Genomic DNA, 23,275 nt, shown 5'->3' with positions numbered 1-23,275 from the left:
ACCCAAGGCAACAGAAGGAATGAAATAATAAATATTACAGGGGACTTGAATGAAATAGGGAACAGAAAAACAACAGAGAAAATTAACAAAACCAAAATTTTGTTCTTCAAAAAGATTCACAAAACTGACAAACATTTAGCTAGACTAACCAAGAAAAAAAGGGAATGCTCAAATTACTAAAATTAGATATGAAAGCAGGGACATTACTATTGACTATATAGAAATAAAAAGGATTTTAAGAGAATACTGTGAACAAGAGTAGTCCCACAAATTAGATAACTTAGAATAATTGGGAAAATTCCTAGAAACACACAAACTATCTCAATTGATTCAAGAAGAAATAGAAAATCTGAATAGACCTATAAACAATGAGATTGAATCAGTAATCAAAAAAACTCTTAACAACAACAAAATCCCAGGACCAAATGGCTTCACTGGTGAGTCCCATCAGATATCTAAGGAAGAATCAGCACTAATTCTTCTCAAACTCTTGCAAAAAATAGAAAAGGAGAGAACACTTCCTAACTCATTATATGAGGCCAGTATTGTCCTGATACCATGACAGAGATAACACATAAAAAGAAAACTACAGACCAATATCCCATATGAATACACATGCAAAAACCCTCTACAGAATACTAGCAAACTGATTCAAGCAGTACATTAAGACTACTCCTCAAGACCAAGTGAGATTTATCCCAGCAATGCAGTGGTGGCTCAACATATGAAAATCAGTCAATGTAATACACCACATTAATGGAATAAAGGACAAAAACTACATGTGATCATTTCAATAAATGCAGAAAAAGTATTTGTCAAAATCTAACACCGTTTCATGATAAAAATACTCAACAAACTAGAAATAGAAAGGAACTTGCTCAGCCTATTAAAACCATCTACAAAAACTCATAGCTAACATCACAATGGTGAAAGACTGAAAGCTTTCCACCAAAGATCAAGTACAAGACAAGGATATCCACTCTTGCCATGTCTATCCAACATGTACTGGAAGTTCTAGCCAAGGAATTAGGCAAGAAAAAAGAAATTTAAAAGCCTTCAGATTAGAAAGGAAGAAGTAAAGCTATTCCTGTTCACTGATGACATAATCTCAGATATGAAAAATCTGAAAGAATCTACAAAATACCTATTAGAGTTACTAAACAAGTTTGGCAACGTTGCAGGATATAAGATCAATGTACAAAAATCATTTGTACTTCTATAACCCAGCAATGAACAATCTGAAAATTAAATTTTAAAAATTTCACTTATAATAGCATTAAAAAGAATAAATACAGTTTACCCTTGAACAACATAGAGGTTAGGGGTGCCAACCCCTGCCCCAAGCACACAGTTGGAAATCCATGTATAATTTTATAGTTGGCCCCATGGGGTTCCACATCCACAAATTCAGTCAGCTGTGGATTGTATAGTACTGTAGTACTTATTGAAAAAAATCCATTTGTAAGTGGATCCATGTAGCTCAAACCCATGTTCAAGGGTCAACTGTACCTAGAGATAAATTTAACAGAAGAAATTCAGGACACTGAAAACTACAAAACATCATGGGAGGAAATTAAAGATCTAAATAAATGAAAAGATATCCCATGTTCATGTATTCGAGGTCTTAACATTGTTACGATGGCAATACTCCCTGAACTGATCCACAGGTTTAATGCAATCCTTATCAAAATGTCAGCTGCCTTTTTTGCAGCTGGACGTGGACAAACTGATTCTAAAATTCATATGAAATTACAAGGAACCCTGAATAGCCAAACCAATTCTGAAAGAGAAGAACCAAGTTGGAGGACTCATGGTTCCCTATTTCCAAACTTACTACAAAACTACAGTAACTAGAACAGTGTGGTACTGGCATAAGATAGACTTATAAATTAGTGGACTAGAATTGTGTCCAGAAATAATCACATACATCTCAGGTCACTTGCTTTTGACAAGACCATTCAATGGGGAAAGAATAGTCTTTTCAACAAGTGATTTTGGGTCTACTGTATAGATGCATACAAAAGGACAAAGCTGACCTGTATTCGTTTGCTAGGGCTGCTATAACAAATACTACAGGCTGGATGTCTTCACACAACAGAAATGTATTTTCTCACAGTTCTGGAGGCTAGAAGTCTAAGATCAAGATGTTGGCAGAGTAGATTTCTTCTCTCCTTGGCTTGTAGATGGCTATCTTCTCCCTCTGTTTTCCCTATATGTACCCCTGTTTTATTATCTCCTCTTCTTATAAGGAGGCCGGTCATATTGGATTAGGGCCCACAACAATGATGTCATTTAACCTTAATTACCTCTGTAAAGATCCTATCTCCAAATACAGGCACATTCTGAGGTACTGGGGGTTAGGACTTCAATACATGAATTGTGGGGAAGGGGTGCACACTTCAGTATGTGAGGGTGACCTTGGGAGCCCGGCACGGAACACCACAGAGATCCGGAGCAGCTAGCTCCCTGCAGCAGGAAGAGGCAGGCATGTGTCAGGCTGTGCATGGAGGGTTTTCATCAGCCACAGGTGTAGCAGTGACAGAGGCAGCTGCTCCCCCAAACAGGTTCTCTGGTGAATGGAAATGTGTCTTCCATTCTCTGTCCTTAGCAACACTGGCCTCTTTGGTTTGTGTAGAACCGGGGATACAGGACAATTCAAAGGGAGAAAGGGATATTGGACTTTCTGCTTGTCTGGCATGTGGGTAATCAAGCTGGTTTTCTTTTGAAAAGTAGAAAACATGTGACCTTATGTGTCTTCCAGGCTGGTGATTCTGGCTGTTTCAGGTTATGCTGGTTACATAAATTCAAGCTGGGCTTCTGAGACACAGTTGCTTCGTATCTTTTGTCATTATTTCTTTCCTTGTTTCTTCGGAGAACAGGGCTAGGATAGTGGAAAACCAGAATTCTAAAGTGAATAGAAGGGCCCTTATCCTTCAGAGAGGACTGCCCCCGTGTATCTTAGTATCCGGTAAAATGTGACTGCGCCCCCTTCCCACTCACCACGGATGTGATTTTCTCATCATCTGAGACAGTTTGCTTCCCAGCCTTTTCATCCTCATTGCTTCTTCTCAGTCCCCATAGGTGGACACATGCTTAGTGGCCTGTAATGAATGTTTAGTGATCCATCATTTCTATTGCTCAAATAAATTCATTTTTTAAGAAATTAATTAGGATGGATTATTCCTACTCTAGGAGCTCATGATTAATGACTTGGTGCATTTAAAGTCCTGCACATGCAGGCAGTGTCAGGCTCTAATTCAAAAGCTTTTTTCCCCTCTGTTTCTTCATTTAGAACAATGTATTCCCTCTCTCTCATAAAAATAGGTTCAAAGTCATAAGTAGATTGTAGCTACTCCTTCAAAGATTCTCTCAGAATTAGGGCTTTTTTTTTTTTTTCTTTCTCTCTTTTGGCTGCGCCACGTGGCTTGCGGAATCTCAGTTTCCTGACCAGGGGATGAACCGGGGCCACGGCAGTGAAAGCCCAGAATCCTAACAACCATTAGACCACGGGGGACTCCCAGGGCTCTTGTGATAATTAGAGAAATAAGTCTCAAACTGAGCTTCCACCCTTATGAAGGTCTTATGAAAAGAACAAAAGTTTATTTTTTCCTCCCATTTCTTTGTTCTAATTCTCTCTTCTGCTTTTTAAAAATTTAACTTGTACTTCCTATTTCTCATGTTGCTGTATAGTCTTCAAATATTTTAAGATTATTATTCATAATTTTCACTTTTAATAGCTGCATTATAGCCCATCAGATTGGTATAGTTTACTTAGTCATTCCTCAATAGCTAGACATTTAGGTTTTTTTGTTCTTCAGTTTTTACCATTGTAAAAAACACTGCAGTGAATACTTTTCCCCATTTTTTTTCTTTTCAATTACTTACTTAAGGCAGACTCCTAGAAGCAGAATCACTGTGTTAAAGTGCACAGACATTTGTTGCAAAATTGTTTTCTAAAATGGTTGTGCTAGTGTATCATCTGGAATTTATTAGTGTGTTTATTTTACCATACCCTGACCAACATGAAGCATTATAATTTTAAAACTTTGCTAACTAGAATATATATTTTATTCTTGACTTTTTATTTTGAAATATTTCAAATCTTCTGAAAAGTTATGAGTAATACAACGAACACTGGATGCCCTTTCCTTAAGATTAAGTTGTTAACATTTTGCCATATTTGCTTTAACTGTTTATACAGACAAATATACATACATACAGCTTTCCCCAAACCATTGAGTTAGTTGTAGGCATCATGACACTTCACTCCAAATACTTTAGCAAGTATCTCCTAAGAACATGGACGTTCTCCTATGTAGCTGAAACATAATTATCACCCTTGGGAAATTTAACATTGATGCAACGCTATATTTAAGATATATCCATATTCTAATTCCCCTGATTGTCCTTTATAGCTGTTTTTTTTTTTGTTTTGTTTTGTTTTGGTTTTGGATCATACATTGCATTTGGTTAATATATCTCTTATATTTTCTTTAATCTAGAACGTTGTTTGTTTTTTTTTTCTTACATTGATGTTGTTGAAGCGTCTAGGCCAGTTGTTTTGTCTTTGTCTGATTCTTTCCTTGTGTTTAGATTCAAGTTAGACACTTTTGGCAGGAGTACTACATAGACAATGTTGTGTCCTTCCTGGTGCATCACGTTTGGAGGCTAGTGATACCAGATGGTCTCATCAGGTTAAAACTTTTATTCTGTGACAGTTTTGACATACAATTATTATTTCCTAGGAAGGACAGTGCCCTCCGAACTACTGCCTAAGAGGAATCGGGCTCTCTATTTCTAATAGGAAGGGAGAGAGAAGTAACACCAGTTGAGCACTTACTGTATTCCAGACACCATGCCAAGGGTGTTTACAGAATTAATCCCATTAAACCCTCATAACAACTCAGGGGTTATTATAAACATTTCACACATATGGAATCTAAGGCATAAAGAAAGGACCAACTAACGTTTCAAAGTTCCAGAAACGGATGAAGCTTAATTTTAATACAGGTCAGTCTTACTTTAAAGCACATGCTTATTCAACATAGTATGCCTTCATAAAACCATGTTCAGAATAAGGTGGAGTATCCTCACATAGACCCATCCAGCATGGGGTAATGAAAGGATGGCAAGTACAAGGTGCACACATCACCACTCATCATTGATCACTCACGGCAGACATTGCTAATCAAACCCACCATGTAACCCTCCAAGCCTAGGTGTTTTGAATTCTTTCCCAAGTCACTGTTCCAGGCATGTGCCAACAACCTGAGAGGAGTCAACAGGGGGGATAAAATTTATTCTGTGAATTTGTAAGCAGGCACACATAGGTTCAAACCCATACTCTACCACTTACTAGCTGTATGACTTTGGGAAAGTCACTTAACCTTTCTGAGCTTCAGTTTTATTACCTATAAATTGAAATAATATGTAATTTGCACTAGAGTTGCATTAGAATTATCATGGGATTGTTATGTTTGTAAAAGTACCAAGTACCCAGTGCTGTACCTGGTCTGTATTTTGAACTCAAAAATGTATAGCTTTTGATGCTCAACATTGCTAATCATAAGAAAAATGTATTGATAAGTCAAAACCACAATGAGATATCACCTCATATCTGTCAGGAAGGCTATCATCAAAAAAACAATAAATAACAAATGTTGGTGAGGATGTGGAGAAAAGGGAATCCTTATGCACTCTTGGTAGGAATGTAAGTTGGTGCAGCCACTATGGAAAACAGTGTGGAGATTCCTTAAAAAACTAAAAATAGAACTCCCAGTGATCCAGCAATTCCACTCCTGGGTATATATCTGAAAAAAACCAAAAACACTGATTTGAAAAGCTATGTGCACCCCAATATTCATAGCAGCATCATTTACAATAGCCAAGATATGGAAGCAACCTGAGTGTCCATCAACAGATGAATGGATGAAGAAGATGTGATACACACACACACACACACACACACACACATGCTGGAATACTACTCAGCCATAAAAAAAGAATGAAATTTTGCCATTCGCAACAACATGGATGGATGGACCTGGAAGGTATTATGAAATAAGTCAGACAGAGAAAAAGTGTATGTTATCACTTCTATGTGGAATCTAAAAAAATAAAAACAAGTGAATGAATATAGCAAAACAGAAACAGACTCACAGATATAGAGAACAACCTAGTGATTACCAGTAGGGAGAGGGAAGGCGGGGGTCAAGACAGGGGCAAGGGCTTAAGAGGTACAAACTACCATGTATAAATAAATAAGGATATATATTGTACGGCACAGGGAATATAGCTGATATTTTTTAATAACTTTAAATGGAGTATAATCTATAAAAATTTTGAATCACTATGTTGCATACCTGAAACTAATATTGTAAATCAACTGTATCTCCAAAAAAAATATATAGCTTTTAAGGAGCTCTATCCATCACTTCAGTTCTTGCTCTGTAGACCTGGGAAACATTAGAAAACAAGGAAATTATATCAAGGAACCAAAGTTTGGAGAGAAATACACACAGCACATAATTAAGTACAGGCTGTGAGTTCTGTAGAGGTTAAAAAAAGGAGTGAAGGAGAGCCTGGCTGGAGTTCTACAGGGCGGCCTTCTGGAGGAGGTGAGATTTGAGCAGGTCTGAGGGAGATTTAGGGTTTGAAAGAGCCACCGGTGGGAAGGTGGTGCAACATGAGCAAAAGCGGTAAGAGAAAGTCAGCAGTACAAAAAGGAGACCAGCCCATTTGGAACATAGAGTTGAGCCTGGAGGATGTCTTGGGATAACGAGAGTCTTCAGGAAAAGCCCCTCCAGGCAGTAACCTTTGGTTTCCCTCGCGTTCCCAGACGGCCCCCGTGGTCTTACCCAATTAGCCCCAAAGAGCACCGGGGAGGCCAGAGACGCTGCACCGTTTCGGGCTACCACCAGGGGGCAGTATGGCCCAACAACTTAGAGCTTCTCCGGTTCGTTTAGAACTTTTTCTGAGTTCCTATTTTGTGCCAGGAGCTGAGCTGGGAGCTTAAAAGTGTCTATCCACCAGTCTAAGGGTCTAACGTTTGTGGAGCTCTTTGCATGGAGGTTGCAATGTACCTTTTCCTCGGTGATCTCATCTAATACTAATCACAATCCTGTGTGATCTCCGTGTATTTGTCTCATCCCCATGGAGGAACTGATGTTGAGGGGTTTAAATTCGAACCGACTGTGAGGGAGTCTGAATTTGAACTCAGGGCTACGATCTCCAACCCGTGCCCTCTGCTACAACCTACAGCCTTTTGTCAAGGGGATAGGAACATATAGATATTTAGCATAATAATGAGTTGTATTAATAATTATTAAAAACCAATGGCAGAATTTCAGTTGGAGAAGATGAAAAAGTTCCGGAGATGGATAGTGGTGATGGTTGCACAACAGTATGTTATGTGCTTAATGCCACTGAACTGTTCACTTAAAAATGGTTAAAATGGTAAATTTTATGTTATGCATATGTTACCACAATTTTAAAACATTCATTAATAACAGTAGTTAATGTTATATATTAGTAGCTGTCTTTTTAAAGCGCTTATGAAGGTGTTAATCATTTAATTCTCACAACCACCAGTTGAGGCAGGTACTATTCTTATTCCCATTTAACAAAGAATTTCGGGAATTCCCTGACAGTCCAGTGGTTAGGACTCCGCGCTCTCACGTGTTCCATCCCTGGCTGGGGGAACTAGGATCCCGCAAGCTGTGTGGTGCGGCCAAAAAAGTAAAATAAAATAATTTCATCACTTGGTCTGTCCTTCCTCCCTCCCTCCTCCACAACAACTCCAGTATAGGCTATGATCTGTACCTAACTAATCCTTGTTTGACCAGCATTTTAAAGTGTGATGGAGTGGAAAGGCCATGGTCTTTGAAACTGACCCACCTGGAGCGGATATGGGCTCTGCTGCTTTACCAGCTGAATGTTCTTGGGCAAGATACTTAATCTCTCTGAGCCTCAATTTTCTCATTGATGCAATAAAGATAATAATAGTACCCTCTTCACAGGGTTGTTGTGATGGGCAAAGAAGTGTAAAATGCTTAGCATAATGCCGATGCATAGTAAGCACTTGAAAATGATGGCCGTTCTTATTATTTGCACGTAGTAGTGTGTTCAGAAAATAATAAGTAAATGGATCGATGTGTCTTGAGAGTACCCGAAATGGCTCCTGGCCCTCCTGGGCACGTTAGAGGGAGGATATTCTGTCCCAATCAGTTTAGCCCAATCAGTCCAGGAATGATAGGACTGGAGAAGCTTCTTTGAGTTCAACTCCATCATTTTACAGAGGAAGCCAAAGCCCAAGAAAGGGAGTAGTTTTGTGCGAGGTCACACTTTGTGTCAGTCAGCCAGGAAGTTACCCCGAGAAGGAGTCTGGGGCTGAGAGCCCCGCCCCTGGAGCCAGGCCTGGGTGGCGATGATCGAGCTTCACATTAGCCAGCCTGGGGCCTCTCCCAGAAAACAGGTTGTCATCAAGTCCCTTCCAGCCTTGGGTTTGTTCTGAGAGGCGCTCGCCTCTGCCCTTTTTCTGCAGGAGCAGCCAAGAGGATCGTGAAACTGGGAAATCAGCTGTTTATCCTAGCTTCTAGGGTAGGGAGTGAGGGGAGAGAGGCAAGGGGAGGGGCTCTGGGCACCTAGCCCTAGCAACACCTTTGGCTGATGTTTATTTTTTCTCCTTCCTTGGGCTGGAAACCAAGGGGAATCCAAGCAGCACCATGTGAAGCAAGATCCCAGGGGCTCTGAGAAGCTTGTTCCAGTGAGAGGTGACTCAGCACAGGCCTCAGAACCACAGGGAGTGTCCCGCAGCCTGGATTCTGCGTAGGCCTGTGCGCACTATGCGGGCCACCGTGGCTGTTACTGTAGGTCTCCTGAGGGGAGGTTTTGTCTCCTAGGAGCCCGAGGATGTCCTGGCCACCCCCCAGCTAATAAGTGGGTGGTAGGACCAGGGTCCTCGTTATGGTTTCATCTCTAAATAATGTACTTTCCCTTGAAGAAGCCCTTCATGTTTTGTCTGGATACGCAACCCTCCTTCTCTGCAGGCTCTTGTCAGTGCCATCTCCAGACTGGGATTTCTAGAACAGGTGTCATCAGGGCACTCCCAAAAGATGCCTCACTGCTTGTAAATTGAGCTGTCATCCTTAGCACAATGTGGTCCTGACCAAAATTTCTGCCTCATCACAACCCCCACTCCTTTATCCCACCAGGTACCCTGTACTATAGCCCAGGGTTTTTTTGGTTTTTTTTTACATCTTTATTGGAGTATAATTGCTTTACAATGGTGTTATCTGCTTTATAACAAAGTGAATCAGTTATACATATACATATGTTCCCATATCTCTTCCCTCTTGGGTCTCCCTCCCTCCCACCCTCCCTATCCCACCCCTCTAGGTGGTCACAGAGCCACCGAGCTGATCTCCCTGTGCTATGCAGCTGCTTCACACTAGCTATCTATCTTACGTTTGTTAGTGTATATATGCCCATGCCTCTCTCTCACTTTGTCACAGCTTACCCTTCCCCCTCCCCATATCCTCAAGTCCATTCTCTAGTAGGTCTGTGTCTTTATTCCTGTCTTACCCCTAGGTTCTTCATGACATTTTTTTCCCTTAAATTCCATATATATGTGTTAGCATACGGTATTTGTCTTTCTCTTTCTGACTTACCTCACTCTGTATGACAGACTCTAGATCCATCCACCTCATTACAAATGGCTCAATTTCGTTTAGCCCAGGGTTTTGCAGCATGAACTGTCCTCAGAAGCATCGAGGACACTTGTTTTCTTAAAAAATAAATTTATTTATTTATTTTTGGCTATGTTGGGTCTTCGTTGCTGCACGCAGGCTTTCTTTAATTGCAGTGAGCGGGGGATGCTCTTCATTGCTGTGCGCGAGCTTCTCATCGTCATGGCTTCTCTTGTTGTGGAGCACGGACTCTAGGAGTGCTGGCTTCAGTAGTTGGTGGCTCGCGGGCTCAGTAGTTGTGGCTCACGGGCTCAGTAGTTGTGGCGCACAGGCTCTAGAGCGCAGGCTCAGTAGTTGTGGCGCACGGGCTTAGTTGCTCCACGGCATGTGGGATCTTCCTGGACCAGGGCTTGAACCCGTGTCCCCTGCATTGGCAGGCGGATTCTCAACCACTGTGCCACCAGGGAAGCCCGAGCACACTTGTTTTTTAAAATGCAGATTCCTAGGCCTACCAGATCCATTGCTCCCGGGGCCTGGGAACCTGCTTTTTAATGATACCGAGGCTGATTCTTGTGCAGACTGCCATTTAAGAACTACTGCTCTGCCAAACCAGATTGCTATTTCATGACTATCTGGGCCCTCAGTGCCCTTTCTCATGCTGTTCCTCTTCCCAGAATGCCCTTCCTACCCTTCCCAGGCTGGTGCACTCTGCTCCTTCTTTAAGGTTTACCTCATGTTAGCTCTTTTGTGCTCCTTCACCCCAAATCTAGGTTCCTTTCTTTGTGCTCACACAGCCCCACTGCACTTTCTACCTACCTCTGCCCTAGAATTTTCATACTGTCAGGGTTGGTTCCTCTGCTTGTTTGTGAGTTCCATAAAGACCATAGATAATTCGTTTTTGAATTCCCGAGACCTAGCAAAGTACCTGGCAGACAGAAAGCATGTTTGCTGAATGAATGTGAATGAATGGAGACCAGGCTCCAGTCTAATTCAGAAAGGTATATTTAACCCATTTTGTAACTGACAGAGTCAGGATTAATCGTGCAGGTTTCCTGCTTCACAGTTTCAGTCTGTTTCTTGGTCTAAATATTTGGTCTACTCTTGAGGAAGCTACAGATTTACGTTTTGGCAAGAGCTATTTAGATTAGCCGTGAGTTAAGACTTAGAATTACTATTTTTTTTAAATCTCAAAATGTGATTCTGTCTTAAGCCAAGGAACTGCTCTCTCCTGATCGCTTTGAGGATAGAACTCACCGGACTTTTTCTCCACTTCAGATCTGTTCCTCAGGATCATCCATAATTCTTGACCTTTTAACTCTAGTGCCATACCTGCCACCTCAGCCAGGCACACCCTGGACCTTGTCATGACTGCTTCAGCTCAGAAATGCCACCATGCCAGTCTCTGGCCAGACCTTCCTTGTCTTCAGCTTACTCACTTCCCCCACTCCCAGTTCACCTGCTCTCTGACATCATGACTCCCTGATCTCTTTCCTAAGCCCCAACCCACAAGTAGCCTCCTTTCTTCTTCCCCTTCCACAGGGAGGTGCCCCTGCTCCCATCCCAGGCAGTCCATCATCTGGGCGCTGGACTGCATCCCTCCCAATCCCTCAGCACTGCGTCGTGTCGTCACCTCCCTTTCCTCCATCTTCAGTCTCTCCCCTGCTGTTTTCCTACCACACATCAACACAGTCAAGCTCCTCTCACCTTTGTGGCTACCTTCCTCTAGCTATTAGTCAGTTAGGGTCTGGGACCAGTTCTGATTGTGTGGAGGTTTCCCCACACCACAAAGCAATTCTTGCTGGTGTCCTACAATTCAACTCAGTTCTGACCCTATCTACCCAGAGATAGCATCAGATCCCACAGGTTAAGGGCTCAGTCCCACAAGACTGCCCACCCACCTTCAGATGCCAATCGAAAGCCCAGGTTGTGCCCTGTGCTTCTGTCCAACTGGCTGTAAGTCAGAGGTTCCCATGACCCCCTCCTTCCTTGGGTTTGATTAATTTGCTAGAGTGGCTCACAGAACTCAGAGAAACATTTTACTTATTAGATCACCCGTTTATTTTAAAAGGATATAACTCATGGATAGCCAGATAGAAAGAGATGTTCACCAACCTGGAAGTGCTCTAAACCCCATCCTTTTGGGTTTTTATGGAGGCTTCATTGTATAGGCGTGATTGATTAAATCACTGGCCATTGGTGATTGATTCAACCTCCAGCCCCTCTCCCATCCCCAGAGGTCAGGGGCGTGGAAAGTTTCCACCCCTCTAAAAACATGGTTGATTCTCCTGGCAGCCAGCCGCATCCTTAGGTGTGGTCCAAGAGACCTCATTAACAAAAGACATCTTTATCACTTTCATCACTTAGGAAATTCCAAGGGCTTTAGAAGCTCTGCCAGAAACATATGAAGACCAAATATATATTTCTTATTATAAATCACAATATCACAGCAATCTTTCAAGTTCCCTTCACAGCATAGCTTATCAAGAGTAGGCCTAATTTGCTACCCACTCATTCCCAACCCAGTTTCTGTCCCCACCATTCCAGTGGTTCTTTCCAAGATCCCAGGTACTCCCAGCCTCCTAACTGTAAAATTCACTGAGCAGTTTTTAGTTGCTATTTTGCCGGCACTTTGTGTGGTATTTGACACAAGGAGCCACTCCTTTCTTCTTGAATCTCTGTTCTTCCTCGGTTTGCAAAGCACTCTACTTACCACCGTCTTTATGGGGTCCTTTTCCTATTCTCAGACGTCAGCAGTCCATACCTTTCCTTGTTTAGCCCTTCTAGCTTCTTGTTTTATTCGTTCCCTCTGATATACCTCATATAATCTGAAGCTTGCCACTTGGTATGCAAGACATCTGAACTTTAGTAAAATGAGAGTTGTCATGAAAAGTACAACATAGGCATGCAAAGGGCTCAGCAAAGTGCCTGCCACAGAGTAGAGACTCCCTAAATGGTAGTCCTTTGTATTATTATTGTTAATAATAAAATAATGTCTTTATCTCTGCCCTATAGGTTTACATCTCTCTTTATCATTATTATTTTTTTTAACTTACCTAATGGGTTTATATTTGATATATAGTACTTCTCACCGTGGAGATGTTACCAGTTAATATAAAGATTTCTTTGGTTTTGTTAAACATTAAATCTCTTCTCCATTTCAATGTCAACATAAAGTATTTTTTTTACATTAAATCTTTTCTCCATTTCAACGTTAGATACATCGAATACATTTTCTAAACGTTTCCCCCACAAAGAGATTTGGGTTTTTTTTTTTTTTTTGCAGTACGTGGGCCTCTCACTGTTGTGGCCTCTCCCGTTGCGGAGCACAGGCTCCGGACACGCAGGCTCAGCGGCCACGGCGCACGGGCCCAGCCGCTCTGCGGCATGTGGGATCTTCCCGGACCGGGGCACAAACCCGTGTCCCCTGCATCGGCAGGTGGACTCTCAACCACTGTGCCACCAGGGAAGCCCAAAGACAGAAGTTTTAATTTTTGACCAACTGTATTTAATATCTAGGTACAATATTAACTTGGGAGATAACAACACAAAAATCCATTAAAAATATGGAGAAAAGACTCCTCAATGATGCAGGAGGCAGTGATTATAACTTAAACAGTGGCAATTTCCCAGGATTCTGGGCAAGAGTTTTCTTCTTCCTATTGAGAATTCTGAAACTATGAAATATGCAAAGTTCAGCCATCTCACTTCTTTGACCTTCTTTCTAAGGTATTTTTCAGTGCATTATTTGTTGTGAAGAAAACGTTTTGTTTTCCATTTAACATAGTATATCAATTTGTTCCTATTTATAGGGAAATAATCAAGACTATGAACTACCCTATTTACTGTTTCTTGGGAACTTTCAGTGACCAAAACTCAGTTCTGAACCTCAATAGCACAAAGGTTTTCAGGGCAAGGTTTGATTCAGGAGGCCCTTCAAAGTCTCATCCGTCCATTTCTCTTTCGTACATACACCCCCAAACAAGCACAAATGCCTGTAATGCTGAGAACCACACCGAGCAAGAGAGCGATTGCATCTCCGGCTTCTACTGCTTCAACAACAGGCAGCACCAAAAGCAATGAAAAGAGAACTAGGAACAATTGGGTTGAAACTGAGATCATGATGTTGAGATCTTGAGGTGACTGGTTCTTAAAGGCTGAAGGTTTCAAAGAAAGTGGTATTTGTTTAATTTTATCAGTTCAGGATGCTGAGGCTAAGAGGTTCCATGTGACAGCACCTTCAAGGAAGCAGCCATTACTGGAATGGCGAGCAGGGCTATTATTGTTTTTTAAACTTCTTATTATGGTGATTTTTGACTGGTCCCCAGAGTAGACAGAATTGCACAAAGAATCTCTGTGTACCATGCCTCAGCCCTAACAACCATTGCCCCATGGCCAGCCCTGCTCCATTCACCCATATTTTCTACAAAAGATACAAACTTTAAAAAATAACCATAATACTATTATCATACTTAAAAAAATATCCAACCTTCTGAGATCAATTTGTAGTGTATCTGATTCCTTTAAGATATTGCCACCTGGATATTCTCCAGGTACTTCAAACTCAGCTTGTTCAAAGCTGAACTCACCACCTTCTCAGAAACCTGTTCCTCCCCCACCAACTCTGTGGGCCCTGTCTTGGTGATGGACACCACTGTTCATCACTCCCTCAGGTCAGGACTTTGGGAGTAGCGTTTTGGGGCTCCTCATTCTTCCTGACGCCCCATCTAGCTAGCCACTCACCTCCTAGAGATCTCTAGTGTCTGTCCCCTACGTCTCCCCTGCCACTGTCTTACATTATCAGGCTCTTATTGGGTTCTTTGCCCCTGGGCATTAGCTTTTTAACTGGTCTCCTCATTGAGTTTTCACCCGCTAATCTTTTAATGCTATTGCCATAATTTTTTTGTGGTAAAATCCACATAACATAAAATTTACCATTTTAACCCGTACAGGTAAGTGGCATCAAGTATATTCACATTGTTATGAAATCACTACCACCATCCACCTCTAAAACTTTTTCATCTTCCCAAACTGAAACTCTGTACCCATTAAACAGTAACACTCCATTACCCATCTCCCTGGCTCCTTCCTGGTAGCCATAGTTCTACTTTCTGTCTCTGTAAATTTGTCTACTCTAGGTACTTCATACAGTATTTGTCCTTTTGTGGGTGGTTTATTTCACTTACCACAATAAGGTTCCACCTTGTAACATGTACCAGAATTTTCTTCCTTTTTAAGGCTGAATAACATTCCATTGTATATATGTACACCACATTTTGATTATTTATTCGTTCGTCACTTGGGTTGCTTTTACCTTTCAGCTATTATGAATAATGTTGCTATAAACATGAGTAGACAAATATCTCTTTGAGACCCTGCTTTTATTTTATTTATTTATTTATTTATTTTTTGTGGTACACGGGCCTCTCACTGTTGTGGCCTCTCCCGTTGCGGAGCACAGGCTCCGGACGCGCAGGCTTAGCGGCCATGGCTCATGGGCCCAGCCACTCCACGGCATGTGGGATCTTCCCGGACCGGGGCACGAACCTGTGTCCCCTGCATTGGCCGGTGAACTCTCAACCACTGTGCCACCAGGGAAGCCCGAGACCCTGCATTTAATTCCTTCAGGTACATACCCAGAAGTGGAATTGCTGGACCATATGGTAATTCTATTTTTACTTTTTTGAGGAACTGCCCTACTGTCTTCCACGGCAACTGCACCATTTTACACTCCCACCAGCAGTACACAAGTGTTCCAATTTTTCCACGTTCTCATCAACACTTATTATTTTCTATTTTTTTGATTATAGCCATCCTACTGGCTATGAGGTGATACCTCATTGTGGTTTTGGTTTGAATTTCCCTAATGATTAGTGATGTTGAACATGTTTTCATGTGCCTATTGGCCATTTGTATATCTTCTTTGGAGAGAGATCGATTCAAGTCCTTTGCCCATTTTTGAATCAGATTGTTTTTTGTTGTCCCATTGCATGAGTTGCCCTTTTTCTCTGTTAAGAGTGTACTTTGATGCATAGAAGTTTTCAATTTTGATGTAGTCCACTTTATCTGTTTTTTCTTTTGTTGCCTGTGATTTTGGTATATCCTCCAATAACCTTTTAAATACATACATTTATATCCTTCCACTGTCCGTTTATAATCCTGCTATGGTTCCCTCTTTTAAACTCCTTAATGATCTAGTCTCTACTTCTTCAATCTCACCTCTTGGCAATAGCTCCACCCAAATATACTTATCAAGTCACTATGAATTACTGCATAGCTCTGAGCATTCACCATTCTTTACACTGGCTGGTTCCACTTTCTCTCCCTCTTCGTTTTTCACTAAACTACCTTTCATTCACCTTTTAAGACTTCTTCAATACCTCCTCCTCTAAGAAGACTTCTTTGACTTTTCCCAGAGTTAGGTGCCTTCCTTGTCTTTCCATTGTTGACATTTACTGTAACACTTATCAGAATGTGTTTTAAATGTTGGCTCACCTGTGTCCTGTCCCTCCAGGTAGACTGTAAATTCCTTAAGGGCAGGGCCCTATCCCTGTCTTGTCATCTGCGTGCTGCTCAAACTAAGTTGAACAATTGAACTGGAATCTCTGCCACTGTTCAGTTGTTTTGACCTTGAGAAAACTAGTTAAACTCCCTGGGTCTCAATTTTCTCATAAAATCATTAGGATTTATTGACATTATATTTGTAAGGTGCTTGGTGCTTACTCTGGCCCAGAGTAAAAGCTCAACAAAAAAAGAGCTGTTATTATCATCAACTTGTTGAATTGATATCTCAAGCTCTAATCAGTTGTATGACTTCAGACAAAATTCTTAAACTCCCAGGGCCTCAGTTTTTCCTTCTGTAAAGTGAGGTGTTTGACCTGGATCCTCTATAGCAGTGGTTCTCAAACTAGGCTGCACATTGCAATCATCTGGGGAGCTTTAAAAATACTGATGTCTAGGTCCCTCTCCTAAATATGCTGATTTAATTGGTGTGAGGTACAGCCGGGCAAGGGTATCTTTTAAAAGCTCCCCTGGTGATTCTAATGTTTAGCCAGAATTAAGAACCACTGATCTAAAGTTTCTTCCAGATATAACACGTTGATATAACAAGTTGAGCTGCCAGGATTCTTTGGAGGCCAGGGGATGGAATGTCTCCCAGCATTCTTCTGCTATCACTCTTTGTTAGTTTAGCAGGAAGCATTACTGAACAGGCTCACTAAGCTGGAATTCCAAGAGTATTTGTGGATTCCTGAGTGTTTATACTTAGCAGCTCCCTCCATCCTGGAGTGACCTGGGGGACCAGAGCTCTGAGAAAGAAAAAAATTGGCTTCTCCTTACCCCACTGCTCTAAACCAAGGCCCTGGAGTCTACCCTGGAATGCTGTACTGTGGAGTCCTCGTCAGGCTGGAGGGAAAGATCCTTGGTATAAGCTTTGTGGGGAAATTTGGGGCCCTGACTAGAAGGGGGTGGAGGCTGAGAGTCACAAATATGCATTCCTTTAGGGTGCTTTAACACTACATTCACAGCCACTACTTATATGATTCCCAGAACAACCTTGAGAAATACAAAGCAGGCATTACTGCCCCCATTTTGTAGAAGAGAAAAACAAGTCTCTAAATGGTTGAGGACTTCACCAAAAATTACACGGTTGGGTTAGCAGCAGGACCAGCATGACAGCCCCTGTGTCCTGACTCCCCAAGCTGGCCTCTCTCACTATGTCTGCACACCCAGTGTGAGAGAATAGAAAACAAATATTGGTCTCTTCTCCTGGTTCCTGGCACAGAGCTCCCGAAACCCTTGGAGTTTCCTGGGTGATGGGAGTGTTTTTTGTTCTAATGAGGCGACTCTGGGTGGGGTCCTGAGTGACTCCTGGATGACCTGACTGGATGACCTAGCTGGAAGGACCAAACCATGAGTAGAAGCTTGGAATTTTCAGCCCTGCCTCTCATTCCCTCAAGAAGGGAGAAGAGCTGGTAGTGGAGTTAATGACCAGCTATGCCTATGTGATGAAGTCTCCATAAAAATCCCAAAGGTATGGAGCTCAGGGAGCTTCCAGTTTGGTGAACACACGCAAGTACTAGGAGGGTGATACACCCCGCATTCAATGGGACAGAAGCTTCTGTGCTCGGACCCTCCCAGACCTCACCTTATGTATCCCTTCATCTGGCTGTTCATCTGTATCCTTTAATAAATTGGTAAATGTAAGTAAGTGTGTCTCTGAGTTCTGTGAGCTACCCTAGCAAATAATTGAATCCAAGGAGGAAGACGTCATGGGAACCTCCAATTTGTAGCCAAGTCAGACAGAAGATATGGGTATCCTGGTGGCCTACTACTTGTGATTGGCATCTGAATCTTGGTTGTGGGGATGGGGGGAGGGGGAAGTCTCGTGGGACTGAGCCCTTAACCTGTGGTATCTGATGCTGTCTCTAGTAGATGGTGTCAGGATTGAGTTAAATTGTAGAACACCCTGGTGTGTCACAGAGAATTGCTTGGCGTGGGGGAAAACCCCACACCTGTGGTGTCGGAAGTGTTGTGAGTGTGGTAGTGGTGTGAGAGCAATGAAACACAGATGGAAAGACTGAGGTTTTATCTAAAACACCCAGGTAGCTCAGTCTTTCTTGGCTCCTTGGAGTTGGAGCTGTGGTTCTAAAAGGCCCCATCAAATGCTACCGCGAACAACTGACATAACTCTGCCCAATTCCCCTGTGATCCCTCGCTTCTGAGCATAGCAGTGTTAAATGGGATCATTAGCAAATGCCTTCAGTTCTGCACTTTGGGGTGTTCAGTACTAGCTTTGAGGCTTGGACACCCAGGGAGGTGTTTAGTTATAATGGCCCATGTGTCCAGGGACACTCACAAGGGTCTGTAGAGCACTGTTAGTCAAATGCAAATGCTGGGTCACAGACAGGGGTTGGCCCTTGGCCACTGGCTCAAGATGAAATGGAAAAACCAGAACAGGGTAGTGATTTTTTTTTTTTTTAACTAAGCTCAATTTAATTTAAAGCCCCGTCTTTTTTTTCTGAGATTATGTCTTTCCTACTTTTTTTGGTCTTAAAATTACCTTTCATAAAATAGTGGTAATGGTAGATGGCAGTTTATTTTAATGTCCTGAATGGCATAGTTAAAATAGCCACCCTACGTGAATTCCCAAAATTGCTTTTGAAATGTTAGTGATCCAAGGAATCCTGAGTTTGGTAACACTCACCATTTTGGAGGGCCATGTGATCTCAACTCTTCAGGGGCGTGGGGGACCACAGAGAGCACCTCACCTTGAGGGCGGTGGTAAAAATTGAACAGTAAAATGCCTGGAATTGGGCTTTGCCACCTATAAGTTCGCAGAACCACTTTGGTTTTATTTAACAGACATTTACATCGTGCCTCCTAGATGCCCAGCCCAGTCTCAAGTGCTGCACAAACATGATCTCATTTCATCCTCATCAAGCCTTTGAGGTACATGCTATTATTATCTTCACTTCCATTTTAAAGATGAGGAAACTGAAATGTGAGGGCATTGAGAAACTTGCCCAAGGTCACAGCTACTTAGCAGCAGAGCCAGAAGTCTAAGCCAGGGGGTTTGGCTCTGGAGTCCATGCTCTTAATCCCTAAACTATGCTGCCTGGTTAGAAGCAATTTCAGACTTTTGTGGCATGTAATGATCTATTTTCAGCCTCTGACTCCATAGACAGAAGCTGCCTGTGGACTAAGCTGCCTGATCTGTTTTGAGCAGCTGTCAGTGATCTCTTCTGAGCCCTTCCACAACACCACTGGCAGAAGCAGTGGGCAGATGGCTCTTGGACAGAGCCTGGCAAGTAAGCAACTGTGAAAGCAGTGAACTTTGGATAAGGTCAGGAAGTCCTTGTAGCTTGGAACCTGGGTCTGTGCAAAGGCCTTCTGAGAGGTCCCCTAGAGCTTAGACATGTGGTTTTCAAACACATTTTTTTTTTTTTTTTCCTGCGGTACACGGGCCTCTCACTGCCATGGCCTCTCCCATTGTGGAGCACAGGCTCCGGACTCGCAGGCTCTGCGGCCATGGCTCACGGGCCTAGCTGCTCCGCAGCATGTGGGATCTTCCCGGACGGGGGCACGAACCTGTGTCCCCTGCATCAGCAGGCGGACTCTCAACCACTGTGCCACCAGGGAAGCCCCTCAAACACATTTTTTAAAGCAACCAAACACTTTTCTCAATCATAGACACATGGGCAGTTAATACATATACACATACACCCCATCTATGTGAAATCCCTTCTTAAAGCAGATACAAGTGGAGGGTGTGTTGAAGCAGAAGTGGGGATCCAGTTGATCTTACTCTGATCCCTTATGCAGTATTGAGTCACTATCTGGGAACTTAGAGCTTTGAGGAGCACAGTTTGAAAACCATTGCTCCAGACCATGGTTTCCTGGAGCGTGTCCTACAAAATATTAGTCTTGTAAGATGCTTTGTAGGAAAAAAAAAGTTTCATGGTCAAATACATTTGGGAAACCCAGGTTGTTTCATCCTTGCTTTGTGATTTACAGTTACTTATTAGTGGGTAAAGAGTCTGAAAAATCTGGAAGGGGGTGAAACCACTTTGAATCCACAATTTTCCTCTTAAAAAAGTGGATGAATTGAAAAAAAATGGGTGAATCATTTTATATTTACACAGTGCAATACTATAGAGCAATGAAAATAGACGAACAATTGCTACATATGGATGCATCTTACTACTTGCTAATAAGTGAAAGAAGCCAGACACAAAGGCATGTATACTGTATGAGGCGGGAGGCGACATAGCGCATGGAAGGGGGCATGAGATGAGTTTTGAAGCTTCTGGTTATATTTTATATCTTGATTTGGGTGGTGGTTACATAAGTGTGTTTACTTCGTGAAAATGATTTGTGCATTTTTCTGCATATATATGTTTATGTTATGCTTCAGGAAAAAAAAGGGAAAAGCAAACGAAATACCAACATTGAAGGGACCAAAAAAGAAATGTACATGAATTTAACTCATAAACAAAAAATATATATATATATTTTTAATACTGCAGGTTCTCTGAATCAGGTTATCTGGTTCAAAGGCAGGCCTCCTGGAAAACTCATAGGATGAAGGGTTTCCCCTGGACCACCACTAGAGAAAAGGTATTATAGTATGCACTGAGCAAGGAGGCCCACATTTATTTGACTCTCTAGTCTGTATCTGTTTCTGGTCTTCATTCCTAATTCCCTGTGTACTAGTTTCCTATTGCTGATGTAACTAATTATCACAAATTTCGTGGCTTAAAGCAACACAAAAGTATTATCTAAATTCTGGAGATCAGAGAAGTCTGAATCGGGTTTCAGCGGATTAAAATCAAGGTCTTATCCAGCTATGTTCCTACATTCCTTCTGGAGGCTCTTGGGGAAAATCAGTCTCCTCGCCTTCTTCAGCTTCTAGAGGCTGCAGGTATTCCTTGGCTCATGGTCCCCTTCCATCTTCATAGCTAGCAATGGCCGGCTAACTCTTTCTCACATCGCATCACTGACGCTGACTCTTGTCGTTCCCTCTTCTACATTTATTTTCTTTTAAAGATTTATTTATTATTTATTTATCTTATTTATTTTTGTCTGCGTCAGGTCTTAGTTGCACACGTGGGGGTCTTTGTTGAGGGACGCTGGATCCTTCGTTGTGGTGCGTGGGCTTCTCTCTAGTTGTGGAATACTGGTTTTCTCTTCTCTAGTTGTGGCACACAGGCTCCAGGGTGCATGGACTCTGTATTTGTGGCCTGTGGGCTCTGTAATTTGCAGCACATGGGCTTTCTAGTAGAGGCCCGAGAGCTCAGTAGTTGTGGTGCCTGGGCTTAGCTGCCCTGCGGCATGTACTCCCTATTTAGGGTCAGCTGATCAGCAAACTTAATTCCATCTGCTACCTTAATTCTCCTTTGCTCTATAATTGCGACACAGTCACAGGTTCGAGGGATTAGGCCATTATTCTGTTTACCACGCCTGCTAAGGGATTAGATACAGATCCTAGTGCTTAACCTATTCTCTCTTCTGTTAGCATGGGTTTTCTTTCAGATAGTTAGCATCCGACCAAAAAATTAGTTGAAAATAATTGTTTTGGGTTTTGCTGAAAGTAAAAGTAATGAACTCAACTATCCGTCACTCAAATGAGAGATTTATTTACTTTTAACCCAATAGGACACTTGTTACAAGAGTGCTATAGATGCCAGATAAGGGAGGACCCCAGTTTGTGGCAGGCTTGGAAAACTGTGTGGGTCTTAGGGACTGCACCCTCTTCGTGCCAATGAAATGTAATCATTGAGGGCTAGTATCTGACATCTGAAGTGGAGCCAAGAAAGGGGATTAAAAGACTGGTGCTCTGAAGGTGAGGTGACATAGTTTGTAATCCCTGATCGTACAAGTATGAGTCAGTTTCTTTGTTTGGGTTAGTTGAATAATTTCCACAGTATTGAAAAACTGCTGTTCACAGTGGCTCCTTGGACTAGCAGAGAAGGAAGAAACCCAAAAAGTCAGTTGTTGCCCAGGCAGCAGGCAGCAGGAGGTGGCTCAGACTGGCTGCTGCCGTGGCAACATTGATTACTGTCACAGGCAGGCATGTGGTAGGTAGATAGCAATTTCAGAGAACACATGGACCACCTGCATCAGAATTACCTGGAGAGTTCGTTTAAATGTGAATTCCCAGGCTGCACAGCCAGAGGTTGGGATGAGATCTGGAGTCTGCCTTTTTGAAAGGCAACCCCTATTCTTTTTTTTTCTTTCAATTTATTTATTTTTATTTATTTTATTTTTGGCTGTGTTGGGTCTTTGTTGCTGTGCGCGGGCTTTCTCTAGTTGCATCGAATAGGGGCTACTCTTCGTTGCGGTGCACGGGCTTCTCATTGCGGTGGCTTCTCTTGCTTCAGAGCACGGGCTCTAGGTGTGCAGGGTTCAGTAGATGTGGTGCGTGGTCTCAGTCGTTATGGTGTACGGGCTCAGTAGTTGTGGCTCATGGGCTCTAGAGCACAAGCTCAGTAGTTGTGGCACACAGGCTTAGTTGCTACACGGCATGTGGGATCTTCCCAGACCAGGGCTTGAACCCGTGTCCCCTGCATTGGCAGGCGAATCCTTAACCACTGTGCCATCAGGGAAGCCCAACCCTTATTCTTGATTGTAGTTTAAGAACCACTGATTGAAGAAAATAATGCATCCCTGTTACAAGTCCCTATACAAACCCTTGTTGTATATCCTTGGATGAGGCCTCACCTCTTTGCTGTGAAAACCAGAGCCACTTTCTCGCTTACGAAGGCCCAATCTTCAAAAGACAAAGTAGATGTGCTGTCCCAGGAATTGATAATGACAAATGCCCAAGTTTTGCAAGTGCTAAGAGTTTAAATAATCCTTTCATGATTTCTGCAAGAATGGAACTTTTTTTTTTCCCCAAGGAACAGCTAGTAACATCTCACAGAACTAGTCATGTCAAAATATACTTTGGGACTCCCAAAATAAATTTCCCAAACGGGTGAAATGCTGTTCAATATCACTGGGAAGGACTAGGGTGGGACCCAAGCAGGTTTCGATATGAACCCAGGACTGGAGAGGATGGCTAAGATGCAGGACTGGGCCTCTAATATGAT

The 23,275-nt window shown here is 42.4% G+C and overlaps 2 protein-coding genes across 2 annotated transcripts in view; one reads left to right on the top strand and one right to left on the bottom strand.

The window, feature by feature from the left end:
- NT5C2 (5'-nucleotidase, cytosolic II) overlaps positions 1-23,275 on the top strand; it is a 164,963-nt gene that overhangs the window by 14,495 nt on the left and 127,193 nt on the right. The gene's annotated exons all lie outside the window — the stretch shown is intronic.
- Positions 13,015-14,092, bottom strand: LOC111172657 (small integral membrane protein 30-like). The gene has a single exon (XM_089897340.1). The coding sequence runs from the start codon at positions 13,803-13,805 to the stop codon at positions 13,620-13,622; it is 186 nt and encodes a 61-aa protein (XP_089753466.1). The 5' UTR covers positions 13,806-14,092; the 3' UTR covers positions 13,015-13,619.

Source organism: Delphinapterus leucas, chromosome 16, assembly GCF_059928025.1.
Source record: "Delphinapterus leucas isolate spDelLeu-1000000601 "Yukka" chromosome 16, BTC_Dleu_Yukka2, whole genome shotgun sequence".
NCBI lineage: Eukaryota > Metazoa > Chordata > Mammalia > Artiodactyla > Monodontidae > Delphinapterus > Delphinapterus leucas.
The sequence above is the reverse complement of the archived record's forward strand: the minus strand, read 5'-3'. Positions and strand labels throughout refer to the sequence as shown.

Coding starts and splice junctions, on each gene's coding strand:
- LOC111172657 (XM_089897340.1), bottom strand. CDS start 13,805: ATGATCTCAGTTTCAACCCAATTGTTCCTAGTTCTCTTTTCATTGCTT.